The sequence below is a fragment of the Vicugna pacos genome, chromosome 4 (assembly GCF_048564905.1).
Source record: "Vicugna pacos chromosome 4, VicPac4, whole genome shotgun sequence".
Lineage (NCBI taxonomy): Eukaryota > Metazoa > Chordata > Mammalia > Artiodactyla > Camelidae > Vicugna > Vicugna pacos.
Window position 1 is genome coordinate 48,373,829 of NC_132990.1, and position 14,026 is coordinate 48,387,854.

The 14,026-nt window shown below is 35.5% G+C and overlaps 1 protein-coding gene across 10 annotated transcripts in view; it reads right to left on the reverse strand.

The window, feature by feature from the left end:
• Positions 1-352: 352 nt before the first annotated feature.
• Positions 353-14,026, reverse strand: part of RNF38 (ring finger protein 38) — a 60,693-nt gene continuing 47,019 nt past the window's right edge. For all 10 annotated transcript variants that reach the window (XM_031677307.2, XM_072959733.1, XM_072959731.1 and 7 more), the window contains 8 exons: positions 13,496-13,663; positions 12,087-12,257; positions 8,985-9,146; positions 8,438-8,544; positions 7,073-7,157; positions 3,837-3,958; positions 2,064-2,163; positions 353-589 (listed from right to left, as the gene is read on the reverse strand). In XM_031677307.2, coding sequence (XP_031533167.1) covers positions 527-589; positions 2,064-2,163; positions 3,837-3,958; positions 7,073-7,157; positions 8,438-8,544; positions 8,985-9,146; positions 12,087-12,257; positions 13,496-13,663 — 978 coding nt within the window. In that variant the 3' untranslated portion in view covers positions 353-526. The remainder of the gene's footprint in view (positions 590-2,063; positions 2,164-3,836; positions 3,959-7,072; positions 7,158-8,437; positions 8,545-8,984; positions 9,147-12,086; positions 12,258-13,495; positions 13,664-14,026) is intronic.

Here is a 14,026-nt window from a genome sequence, read left to right on the forward strand (position 1 = left end):
TCTTGGTACATGCTGGTATATAGGATCTCATACACACATTAGCTACCATGCCCTCACACAAGTAGTTGCACACACTCTCTCATACACACAGATACATTTATCACCAACAATCATACGCTGCACTCACTTCCACTCACAGTTTCTGAAGGCTCTATATAAGGTAGATTGCTATATCATCTGGAGCTACCACTTTTTATAAAAGCACATGCTAAAAGATCACGTCCACTGTAATCTTGCAGCAACACTCGGAATGATCACACAAAAACCAGGGAATGTTAGTGCACACACAAAATTAAGCTAAAGAAAAAGTCTTTGGAGTTCCAATCACACAGTTAGTATAACAATCCCATAATTGTGAAGACTAATTGTAAGCTTTTATAGTTGATTAAGTCACACAGTGCAAAGAAAGGTCCATTGACCCTTTTGGTAAAGGGAGGGCTGGAAGCCACACAGATTAAGTTCAATGGATAGTCCGTATATACATGTGATGAGGAACACCCAAACTAAATTTGTGCTCTTAGGTTGGTCATTCTGAATCCCGATGCACTTCTGAAGCATCAGCTCGGCAAATTGGGCAAGTACGATTTGCCTAAAACATAAAAGAAAAAACTTGTCTGAATTTTTACTTATACAATGAAACATATTAAAAGCAACAGAACTATTTTTACTTTCCATATTAGTTTTAATATTCTTTGTTCCTTTAAGTTATAAGGCAATCATTTAATCTATCTTTTAAAAAATACTCCACAAACCTCAAAGACTTATTAATAACCTAAGAATAATTTTTAATAGGTCTGTTTTAACATATTGACAAGATTACCCATCACCAGTTCAGGCAAATATAATAACTGGCTTAAAACTCCATCTCAACAAACAGCACTGCCATTTACGGTGTTGCTAAAACCAGAAACACAGGCATCATGTGCTCTCTTACTTTCTATAACCCATTTTTCATCAAATACTCTCATTTCTACATGATGAGAGCTCTCAAATCAAGTCCTCGTCTCATCCCATTTCCACTAATTGTTCCCCATCTGGCCCAGACATCCTTATTCCATCTCCCTGTCTCTCAGAAATCATCTCTATTCCATTCTCCAAACAGTGGCCTTGGTCTTGTAAAACATCTCCCACACTGCTTCCAGAACCAAGTTCAAACTCCCACATACTTCACATTGACTTCGCAACAAGCTGGCCCTGGTTTTCTCTCTGAACCCTCTTCTCTTGCCACTCCTCATGCTCTAGCCACCAGCCACATGGAACCTGTGGTTTTCTGATCATTCTCTGTTCTCACACATCAGGGCTATGCATATATAATAACTTTTTTTTTTCTAAAAACTTCAGATGCTTTGCCTTTAGGATCCCATTTGGGCTAAACTGGGTATCCTTAATCTGTGCTCATACAGAGGACTGATTTGATTTTAACTCATCTGTCTTCCTCACTAAACCGTGAAGTTATCTAACTCAGTATTATCATCTCCTACTCCGAATAATCAAACCATAAAGTTGACTAAATTATTTTACTGCATCATATTTTTATTCTACTATTAAAATAAGAAGACCCTGAAATAATTCCACTCTGGCATGACAACTGTTAGAATTCATGTGCTTTGCCCACCCCCCAATCTACAAACGAGAATATGGTCAGAATTACATAAAAGCACTAGAGGTTTATTTCCCAGTAAATATCTCACAAAGAAGCTCCAGTGAAGTCCTCTTTTCAACTCTTAGAGGAAACTGGCCTTGTAAGTTCAGATCTGATCCTTATCTACCATGAGAAAATTAGGACATACTGATTATCAAGGACAGAAAACTCATTTTCAGATTTTGCACAATCAATCCCACATTGATGACTGTAGTTAATGTCTACTGACAGTTGAAAAACTTTAAAAATATACTAATTTCTACTGGTCTTTTATCTTTATTTGCAGATATCATACTGAAAGCTGTGTTTCAATTATGTCTCCCTAATCACCCTCCACTAAACTATGAACTTACTCTATGTGAAACTATGGTCAATAAAAAAGATAACTGAAGGTTATTCTCTTCAGATACCATCACTTTACCTTAAGCCATTTGTCGACACACTTGGCATGGAACTCGTGGTTACAGGGTAAAACTCTAAGTAGCTGCCTTGACTCAAAATCACACATGCATACTACGCACCTAAAAAAGGCAAAAAGATCGTTTAACCATAAAGCCAAGTGGTTTCTATTTTCTTACAACCATCTAAGCCTACAAAACCAGTTACCATCTCACTTATCAGAGTATCATTTAAATTTTAAGGTAAAACAATCTATTAATACCATGAAAAAAAAGCATGATGTTAAGACATTTAGTAAGAGTGTTCTGCTTTACTGAATGAGAGATCAAGAAAATTTCTGGTTTAAAACCCACACCAGTCTTAATACTGAAGATACTATTATATTAAACAAATGGTATTAGAACAACTGGGTACCTATATGCAAAAGAATGAAGTTGGGCCCCTACCTCACAAAATATATGAAAATTAACTAAAAAATGAATCAAAAGCCTAAAGATGAGACCTGAAAACTATTAAACTCTTACAAGAAAAGCAGGAGTAAATCTTCATGACTTTGAAACAGGCAATGGCTTCTTAGAGGTGATACCAAAAATACAAGAAACAACAACATAAAGTAGATAAACTGAACTTCATAAAAACAAAGAAACAAAAAGATGCTTCAAAAGACACCATTTTAGAAGGTGGAAAGACAACTAACTCACACAATGGAGACATTTTTGAAAATCATATATCTCATAAAGGACCTGTATATAATACATAAATAACTTCTACAACTCAATAAACAACCCAATTTAAAGATGGGCAAAGAATGTGAATAGATATTTCTCCAAAGATACATATATATATGCAATAAGCACAGTAAAAGAGCTCAGCATCATTAGCCACTTGGGAAATGGAAATCAAAACCTCAATGTTGTATCACTGCACTCCCACTAGGATGGCTAGAGTCAAAAGACAGACAGTAACAAGCATTGGTAAGGATGTGGAGAAACGGGAACTTCTACACATTGCTGGTGGGAATGTAAAATGGTGTGGCCACTTAGGAATGAAATGATACAAGCTACAATATGATGGACCTTAAAAACAATATGCTAAGAGAAACATGCCAGGCCCAAAAGACCATATATTGTATAGTCCCATTTATGTGAAATGTCTAGCACAGGCAAATCTATAGAGGTAAAAGTAAATTAGGGAGGGTATAGGGGCTGTGCTGGGGTGGAGAGGGTTAGGGAGAAATGGGGAGTGGCTGCTAACAGATAAGGGGTTGATTTTGAGAGTGATAAAAATGGTGTAAATTTGGCTGTGATGACGGTTGCAAAACCCTAAAAATATACTAAAAACCACTGGATTGTACACTTTAAATGTGAATTGTATCTTAGAGTTGCTATAAAAAAAGGTACCATAATAAGCAGAATCTTTAGGTATAACCCTCAAATTTTACAGGTATCATCAGACTTTTCAATCTAATACAAAACATTCTACAGTTTGAATTAAACACCATAAAATTTCTAGGCAACCTAAAAATCCAGAACAGCACTGTCCAATAAACTTTCTGAGGTGACAAGAAATGTTCTACATCTCTTTCTCCGATGTAGCATCACTAGGTAGTGCAACCAAAAATTTTAACTTTAACTAGCCCCATGTGACTAGCAGTCACCTTACTGGACAGCATAGACCTAGAATATGAAACAGTCATCATTTATCTTTATCAAGTTATTTTTGACTCTTAAGTTTTTATTTCATAAAGGTGGAAGAGGAAATTTAACACAGAATGATGTCAGAAAAATGTACTTACAAAGTCTGTTCTGACTGGTGATTGTTAGGATTGAACCGGTAAGACGGAAGTTGCTCGATATCTGCTTTAGTCAGTCCTCGAGGCTTGGCCTCTCCCAGTCGTTCTGCTAGGTTTAACAGGGCCTATAAAGGGAATGGGAGACATATCTGCATCTTTCTTTAAATTTTCTATTCCAATATATATATTTTTAAAATTAGCTTTATTATGGAAAAAATTTAAATATATACAAAATAGAGAAACAGTATAAAGAACTTCCATATGCCCATTACCCAGGCTCAATAATTCATGACTAATTTTATCTATTCCTTGTCCCCTGCACTTCCTATAAACTGACAGATTTTACTATTTCCATCATAAGGCTCAGCATGGCTAGTTGTTATGTGAGCACTGATGGAACACTGCTTAGATCCATTAATTTATTAAAGATGGCAAAATGGTAATATCCTATCATTCTTTCTTCATTTATTAGACATACTTTTTCTTTTTTAACATTTTTTATTGAGTTTAGTCATTTTACAATGTTGTGTCAAAATCCAGTGTAGAGCACAATTTTTCAGTTATACATGAACATATATTCATTGTTATTAGACATAGATACTTCTATATTGGTCAACTGACTTATAAAACTGTACTCAGAAGTATAATTTATATAAAATAGGCAAGATCAATGAGTTCATTTTTTTCTTTTATTTTTTGAAGTATCACTATGAACCTTATGTGTTTTAACATAGTTGATATGTTTCAACATATTACAGCTATCTCTTATCTGATTTTATATAAATACCTCCTTTCTCCCAGTTTTCAATGGCTCTAATTACTCATTTGCTTTATTCTACAACCAGATAGCCATCTGCATGCTGCTTTCCCCTCTGCCCCCGCTTTTAAAGGCTGCCACAAGTTTAAGAGAACAGGTGACAAATGATGATGGACGAGAGGAACAAATTTAATTTCCCATAATCTCAAAAATCAGAGCTGTGTGTTTTAATATGATGCTGTTGCAATAATGCTGTTGGTACAGCTTTATTTGGAGAACTGGGTTATTTAAAATAAACTGCTCCCCTCTTCATCATGCATGCCCTTAAGTCTTTCTAAATGCTAGAATAGATGGTAAATTATTAAATTTAGTTGATGATTACAATTAGCTATAAAATTCAGATAAAATTTGTGATATAGCTGATATATACCTTTTATACTTCTGTTTTATATTCTATAGGACACTCAGGTCAACTAATAGAATTTATGACAATTATATTGAATAAAACATGTTCACTAAGCTCTTACTGGATGGAAAAGGTAATGATAATTGAACCCTCAACAAATCTACATGATCTAGCAGCAACACAACTGAAGGCAGGACATGATTAGTATGTCAGGTTTTGTAAGACACTTAAGAGCACTTAAGAGGGAAAGACTCATTTAGACCTGGGAATGAAGGATTTCATTTGAATTTTCACAGAGGTAGCAGTTTTTCAGCTGGGTCTTGAAAGATGGCCATGTGCAGGAAGGGGGAAAGTTCTTAGGCAGAAGGGTCAAGAGGGGTAAAGGCACTTAGGCAAGAATGTATAGGGTATACTCAAAAAATGGTAAGTACTCTGGACTAGGGAGTGTACACTACGAAATAAAATCAGAAAAGCAAGTAAGACTTTCCTGATTGGATTAAAGTGCAACTTTGCAGAAGATCAAACAGAGTCATCCCCAAATACAATTTAGAAAGGGATTCCAATGGCAAACACAAAATATTTTGTATATTGGAATTGTATCAGTTTTTTCCACTGGTATGTATATAATCTGTTTAAAAAAGAGCTGTCTTTTTCAGCTACATGACTTATGACTTAATTTTCAGTACCAAAAATGCCTAAAGGATAACCAGTTCCTTTTCTTACTGCTCTGTACAAAACTAAGACAGTGTAGAAACAAAATCAAAAACTTAATTTCACCCCTTTCTTAATAAATGTGGGAATGGAATCCAAAGTACACTGCAGTGTGATGGTATATGCAGAAAGAAAGCAACATAATAGCATTTTGAAAACTACAAAAGAATATAGCATTTGGTCTGGTCTCTGTCTGGTCTCTTCCATATGCATTTTAAAAAAAAGGAGAAAAGCGCTGTAAGATTGTGTTTGTATGTTAGTTTCTCCTCCCTGTTCCCAGGTTCAATTCACCTTAAAAAACAAACAGAAAACCTGTTTCAGTATTCATGTTGTATAAATAGACTGAGTGAGGCTGGGGTAAGCAGGAGACACCAGACAGCACCAAAACAAAGTCACATAGGCATCCACATTCAACATATCCAAATCCAACCCTTAAAACCGCCCCTATTCCTAACCTCAAATAATGTAACAATGTCACCACCACCTACATTAGATGTCATCTACTTGCACTGTCACCTTTGATTCTGCCTTCTTCACAGGCTATTGCAGTCCTTATTTACAGAGCATCTTCTCTTACAACTCTTCTAGTCACACCCCTGACACTACCATAAACCATTCAGTGGTCAAATCCTGTTGACTATAGTGTTGAAATGTCTTTCAAGATGTACTCTGTTCTATTTGCAGTTCCCATAGAACAGAACTTACATAATTTTATAATTTATTGGCTGATAGATTACCCTGTCACCACCTTCCAACCACTCCCATTTATTCCTTCATGCCACTTACTAGCAGAGTTCTGGCTCTTTAAGGTAGCAATCTGATACCATAAGCACCAAAACATTTCGTGGCTCCTTCCTCCAACAATATTCAAAATTATGTCCATTCTCTAGCAGGGCAAAAACAGGTCACTCAAAGACAATCAGCTGAATCTTTCAATCAAATCTCCATTTTCTCCCGCTCACTTTAGCCAGACTGTATGTTGTTCCTCATCAATATCCACCATTTCCCTACTTCAGCCTTAGGCATGAAAAAGCCTTTCTATTCTTCAAGAACTGGCTGTAACACTTCTACTGCCACAAAATCTTTTCAGAATATCCAATCATAATTCACCATTTTCTCACTGACATCCTTTCATAGGAACAGTATGTAATTCTAATAGAGCACCGAAGTCCATCTCATGATTGTAACTGTGGTACACCCCGAAACAGCTTTAAGGATGCTCAACACTTTTTTTGGACATTTTTATATCTTGAAATGTACAATGGATTTACCTAGCAAATGTTTCATTAAATGAATGAGTTGAGTAGCACAATATTTTTATGCTTATGAAACTCCCCAAATTAATCCACAGGTTCACCTACTAACCTCGTAATTTTCTACTTCTCCATCTTCCACATCCAATTCAAAGCTGAAAGTTGGGCCCACTGCAGGTGGCACTGGAAGCATTGATCTGCAGTGAAAATAACCAACACAAGTGTTAATACATTACTTCAATGAACAGGAGAAGAACAAGGCCAGTGCTACCATGATAAAGAATGGTCAATGCTGATCAGTGACAACCCTCTAAAGAAACTGACTTCACTAGTAAAAACCTGACAACAGTATAAAAAACCATGAAACATCAGGGATGAGTTTAACAGAACAGGTGCAAGACTTGTATAATGAAAACTGTAAAAATACTGCCAGGATAAATTTTAAAAGATGAATAAATAGAAAAATACACTGTGTAAGTAGACTAGAAGATTCAATATTGTTAAAAATGTCAACTCTCTTCCAAAACTCATCTACAGATTTCATATAATCCTTACCAAAATCCCAGCAAGCTATTTTTTTAGTAGAAAGTGACTCGCTGATTTTGAAATTTATATGGAAATAAAATCATTTTAAGAACAAAGTTGGGAAACTTATACCATCTAATTTTAAGGTTTCTAATATAGCTATAATTATCAAAACAGTGTGATATAGGCACATGGCCCTCTGGAATAAAGACAATGTTCCCTAGCCTTCCTAAAAGGTAGTTATTTTATAGACATGAGACTAAATTCTGGTCAGTGGAATGTAGGCAGGAGTAATACATGCAAATTCTAGGAAGTATCCTTGAGAGGAAGCAGGTAGGCAGAGAGATCCATTTTCATTTTTGTTAGCTGGAATGTGGACGTGATGGCTAGCACCCAAGGAGCCATCTTAGATCATGAGGAGGAAGTTATAAAATTATGAGGATGGTAGAACCATTCCTCAGTTACAGAGGTAACAAACCATCCTTGAATTGCTTACTTCTAGACTCTATCACATGAGAAAGAAATAAAGAACTATCATATTTAACCCATGGGTGTTTTTGTTACAAACTTAATCCTAACAGTATTTCTAAGGCACAGAAATAACTTTTCTTTCTCTCTTCTTTTGAGAAGCAGCAGCATCAAATGCTAGATAATCAGAGGGTGGCAAGTAATGTCAGCTGTAAAAGAGGCAAAATTTTAAACTTTTCTACCTTTTGATTTGTTAAACCTATCTTCCAGCTCACAATTTTGTCTCCCCACATGTCTCCTTTGTTCTCGTTCTTCTCTTTCTTTCACCCTTAAACAGTCCCCCACCCCAAACCTTTAACATAAAATACAAACAAACATCTAACACACTCTAAATTATATATCACATAGAAATGTTCATAAAGGAAAGAGAATCTCAAGGGAGCCAAAATTCAGAACTCATTAAAATATGAAAGACAGAACTTACAACACATATGGTAGTAAGCTGGGATGGTAAGGGGGAGGTGGTATTGGCTGCTGGGATCGATATCTACTACGTCCTGTGAGCCTCCGAGGCATAAATGGAGGATAAGGCTGTAGAGGAAAAATGTTCAAACAATTTAAGATTATTTTACCTTCACAACATTTAAGTTGTTGAAAAAAGTCTCTTCTTTTTTTAAAAACCTAGATACTTACTATTCAAGTAGTATTTAATATTTCTTAAATGTTAAACACAACAGTTTAAAACACTTAGATTTCTAAATACAGTTTTCCAACTGACTGCAAGAATACATTTAATTATTATTTTTTTTATTTTGGGGGAGGAGGTATTATTTATTTATTTTTAATGGAGGTACTGGGGATTGAACCCAGGACCTTGTGCATGTTAGGCATGCACTTTACCACTGAGCTATACATTACCCCCCCAAGAATACATTTAAAATTCTAAACACGTAGAGTTATATTGAAACAGGACTCAAAATAGTAAGTTATCGAGGCAAGTAATAAACTAGTAACAATGAATGAAAACTTACTACTCCGAAGGAAACTTCCTGATGCAAAGGATCATGTGTTAAGAACTGCAAAGGAGCTGATGGAGGTAATGTTGGAGGATGGGCTGATGGAGGGTAAGTAAAACCTCCCACTGGAAGATGTTCTCCTAAGAGTTCCACTTCATTTTCTATCCTTTGCAGAGGCTGAGGGGGAGAAAAAGCAAACTAATATACTTCCAGTGTTTAGACAAACTGTGTTTTATAACAATAAAAATTTAAAAAACCACAAAGAAGTCTTTAAGGTCATGTACTTCTTGATGTTCACATCAATCTAAATTCACACACATGGACATACACCCTATAGTAAAATCTTACTGCCTTTAATTGAACTTCAATAAGAAAGTCTCTGAAACATGTTATTAAACATTTCCACTATCCACTAAAGGATACATTTCTTTTACTATTTGAACTTCTCTTAAAATGAGAGGAGGAAAGACAAAAAAAATCATGTAGTAATAAGCCAATTACATGAAAGTAAAAACTTTTGTTAGTCATGGCACTGACAGGATTTTCAGACACTTTAACAGATGAAATAAAACATGGTATGTATTACAAATCAGAACTAGGGCTAAAGGGGATAGGACACAGCAGGCAGTATGCTGTAGGAGAACCTTGTGGGTTTTGGCACTAGACAGGTGCTTGGTGTTGCCACTCATGAGCCATGTGGCTTTTATACAAACTACTTAATCTGAACTTCAATTTTGTCATCTATAGAACTGACATGGTCATAGACTACTTCAAAAGTGTGTTGTGAACACTGAGACGATATACAAAAAGCACACAATGCTATGCAAAGCACCTAGCACATGCTGTCTTTTGTAGTTTAAAAAGTATCTTGAGATATAATTCACTTACTATAAAATCCACCTTGTTAAGTGATACAATTCAATGGGATTTTCACTTTAGTACATTCACAAGAGTTGGGCAACCATCACTATCTAATAATATCCCCTTGTTTTCCCCAAGCCCTGGACAACCACTAATCTAGCTTCCATTTCTATAGATTTTCTTATTCTGAACATTTCATGTATATGGAATCATGTAATACGTGGTCCTTATATCTGACTTTTTTTTATTTAGCATGTTTCCAAGGTTCATCCATCTTGTAAGTCTGTGTATCAGTACTGCATTCCTTTTTATAGTTAATCAATTATACAGACATACCATGCTTTATTTATCCATTCACCAGTTAATGGACATCGTGACCGTTTCCACTTTTTGGCTATTAGGAATAATGCTGCTATGAACATCTGTGTACACATTTTTGTGCTGATGTATTCAATTTGATTCTCTTGGGAACATGTATTCTTAAATGTTAGTCTAACTTCTTCCCAGTTAGAGAACAGCAACACATTATTCAAATTCAAGTAACTGCTAACACTTTAATTTGGAAACTTATGTACACTTGAGAGAAATCACACCTGCTGACACTATGACAACACAAGTGAGCCTAAGTTCTGATCTGGCTATGTGACTGGACCTTTTAAAGAATTCCAAATTTAGAGATAAGTGATGGCTACATTCAGTTTTACCCTTGGAATTCCCAGGTACTGGAAGCTAAGGAACATCCTGGCATGAATCCTGTCCTGAGTCTAATAGAAGATTTTCTTGTAGAAGTAGCTTTAACTTTTCAGATAGCCAAACTTGTCATGTAACTGGCTTCTGTAATTTTCAGGAGAGCAGCCAGGTAAGCTCACCTCTCACCTCTGCTTGAGACTAAGCGTGGTGCATAAATCCTAAGGAAAGGATAGTTAGGCTCTGTTAGAGTAACAGTCTAGTTCAGTAAGAAAGGAACAGTAAGAGTTCCTTTCACAGGGCCAACCATTTCCCCTCCACCCCCACTCTAACCATTTCCATATGTTCTTTGTCCTATTCTCCCTTTTTTAAACTGAAGTACACTCAGTTATAATGTATCAATTTCTGGTGTATAGCACAATGTCCCAGTCATGCATACACACACACATTTCATTTTCATATTCTTTTTTATTAAAGATTGCTACAAGATATTGAGTAGTTCCCTGAGCTACACAGAAGAAATTTGTTCTTTGTCTATTTTTATATCTAGTGGTCAACATCTGCAAATCTCTAACTCCCAAATTTATCTCTTCCCATCCCCTTTCCCTGGTAACTATAAGATTGTTTACTATGTCTGTGAGTCTATTTCTATTTTGTAGATGAGTTCATTAATGTCCTCTTATTTTTTTTTTTTTGGATTCCACATGAGTGATATCATATGGTATTTTTCTTTCTCTTTCTGGTTTACTTCATTTAGAATGATGATCTCCAGGTCCATTGATGCTGCTGCAAATGGCATTATTTTATTATTTTTTACGGCTGAATAATATTCCATTGTATAACTATACCACAACTTCTCTATTCAGTCATCTGTCGATGGACATTTAGGCTGCGTCCATGTTTTGGCTATTGTATATAGTGCTGCTATTCTCCCTTAATGCCTGATGGTTCAGATGTTCAACTTGGACTGTGCCCTTCCTTAGACACTGCTTACCCCCTCCAGCCCCCTGAAATAATATGCCTCTCAGCTATATTCCAGCCCTAGGACAGAGTTAACTATGTTAGTAGACTATCTCATCTACTTTTCATCAGGACATATTGAAAAAAACAACTGAGGTTCAGAGGTTCACTTTACTTGCCTATATGAATAAAAATATTATTCTAACATGTAGAAACAATTTTATAATATTTTCATTTTCCATTTTAGAAACATGCAAAAGGAAAAACAAGAACTTTATTTTTCTTCAGATTTACTTCTCAAAGGATTGCAGATACAAAGGAATAAAATTTAAACTAGATCAAATAGAAGGATGTTCAGCACAGTAAATGAAAAAAAAATTTAATTTAAGTAACATACAAAATAACTAGAAAAACTTAAGAAGCCAAGATAATTCTAGGTAGAGAATGTCTGTATTAATTTGTATGTGTGGGGACTCTAATTCATTTAAGAACCAGAAGAATGGCTAAGTTATAGCTTTTAAATGGTAACAACTTAATCCACTAAATTAATCTGCCTTTTGGGTCTAAAAATTCTGTGAAAATTAAAGTCATAAGAGCAGAGATACCTACCGATCGTGACTGCTGTGTCTGGAAAGGGACAAACTGGCCCGGAGGTGGCAAATGAGGAGGATGATGGGGAGAAAGGTGAGGAGGATGTAAAAGAAATGGATCGCTAGAAATAAGGGGTGGGAATGCAGCATATGGTACTGGTAAATGCTGAACTGAACATGCCTGAAGCATCTGAAAGAGAAATCATTTTTTTGTTAGAAGTCTCCAAATATATAATTAATTTTAAAACTATACAGTGAGATTGAAATGTTATTGTATACCCCTCCCAAAATCATACCAAAATATTATAAAGCCTATACTAACAATGAAATACTAGTGTGTTTTTGCTAGTAAAATAATGGTAACTAGTAATTTTTCTGTGTTTTTATATAGTTCTTACAAATGAGTCTAAACACCTAACTTTTACTTTAGCCTTTGTAACACCTATGAAGCGGGAGGAAAGTACTGCGTAAAAGAGGAATCTCACGTGGTTTAAAATACAGCAGATATTACTACTTTCCAAGAAGCTCTCCTTTTCAATCTTGAACGTCTTTTTACTTCTAGGTTTTACTTCTAGGAATTTTAAAAGAGCAAATCACAACTAAATGCCTATGGCTCACAGCATTTTAGTTTGCCAATTTAGCACACTGGTTCTATAATTTATTACTGAGAAGCCAAACTTGGGTAAATTAATCTGTTACATTGGTGTTGGTATTTGTATGTATGTGCTCATTTTAATCTCAAATTCAGACAGGGGTATTAGAGTTATATTTAGATTTAACAAAGTGTATTAATTTGAAGACATTATTGACCTTCAACAAGTTTAAATCCTTTGGATCTCAGCAATCTGTTTTTTGAAATAAGGAGGCTGGACTGGGTGGGGTGGTAAAGAATAAAGCATAAGCTTAAGAGGCATAAAGAAATGGGTGTGAATCTCTGCTTTCTTATGCTAATTGTCTCTATGGCATTAAGTCACTTTCAATTTCATCATTCAGAAAACGGGGACATCACTTTCATCACAGGCTTCCTGCAGTGAGGAGTAAGTAAGACCAAGTGCTCAGAGTGCCTGTTAAACCCAGTAAGTGCTCAGACTATTACTGCTGACACTAAAGCTTCTGAGACTGTATTACTAACCGGTTCAATATCCTATTAACACTCCAAGGCCAACCTTTATCAAAGTTTAATTATAAACAGTGCTGATATGTGAAGGAACATGTTTTGACCTTCAGGATATTAAAAAATGTTTAATTAATGTAAAAACACATCAGGTTTTAAAGCCAATTTTATTAAACTGTTACTGTACAAATGCTACTAAGATTTTTATTGCAATAAAACTGCTTTAGTTGAAAGTGAAAAACTACAAGTCTCTTAAATTTTGTTTGCTTACATAACACGTTTCCCCACTCTAAACAAGGACTGCACAGACTTACTGGAGGAGGCACACTACAGACAGGGAGATGCTGTCCACTGAAAACCACAGAGCATCCTGGGACCTGTTGTGTACTGCAAGCAGGGATGTGCTGGCCTGTGCAGAGTGGAATCCCATGTGGTGCCACTGTAGTTACTGTGTAGGAAACAGGGACAGTGCCCTGATGGAGCTATTAGGAGAGAAAAACAAAACATTGGAACTTCAGCTGTTTGGATAAAACATCAACTATTAAAAATTTAAATCTAGGCATTTATTGAGTCCCCTTAGTTGCACAGATTTTCACAATGTACTTCTGCAACAGTTTCAACCAGAATATTGTCCTTGTATAAGAAAGCCGACTGTTTAAAGAGTAGTAGTATATGATATCTACTGAGTTGGGTCTAAACTCTTCCCTCAAAAAGTCCAGGAGAATAATGAATTGCCATATTAACTTTTCTAGCCTGCTCCATAGAGCAGAAAGCTTCTCTAAAGAGGAAATTTGGAAAATGAAACATTATCTTTTAATAATCTGGTCACATTCAATAGGGGGAAA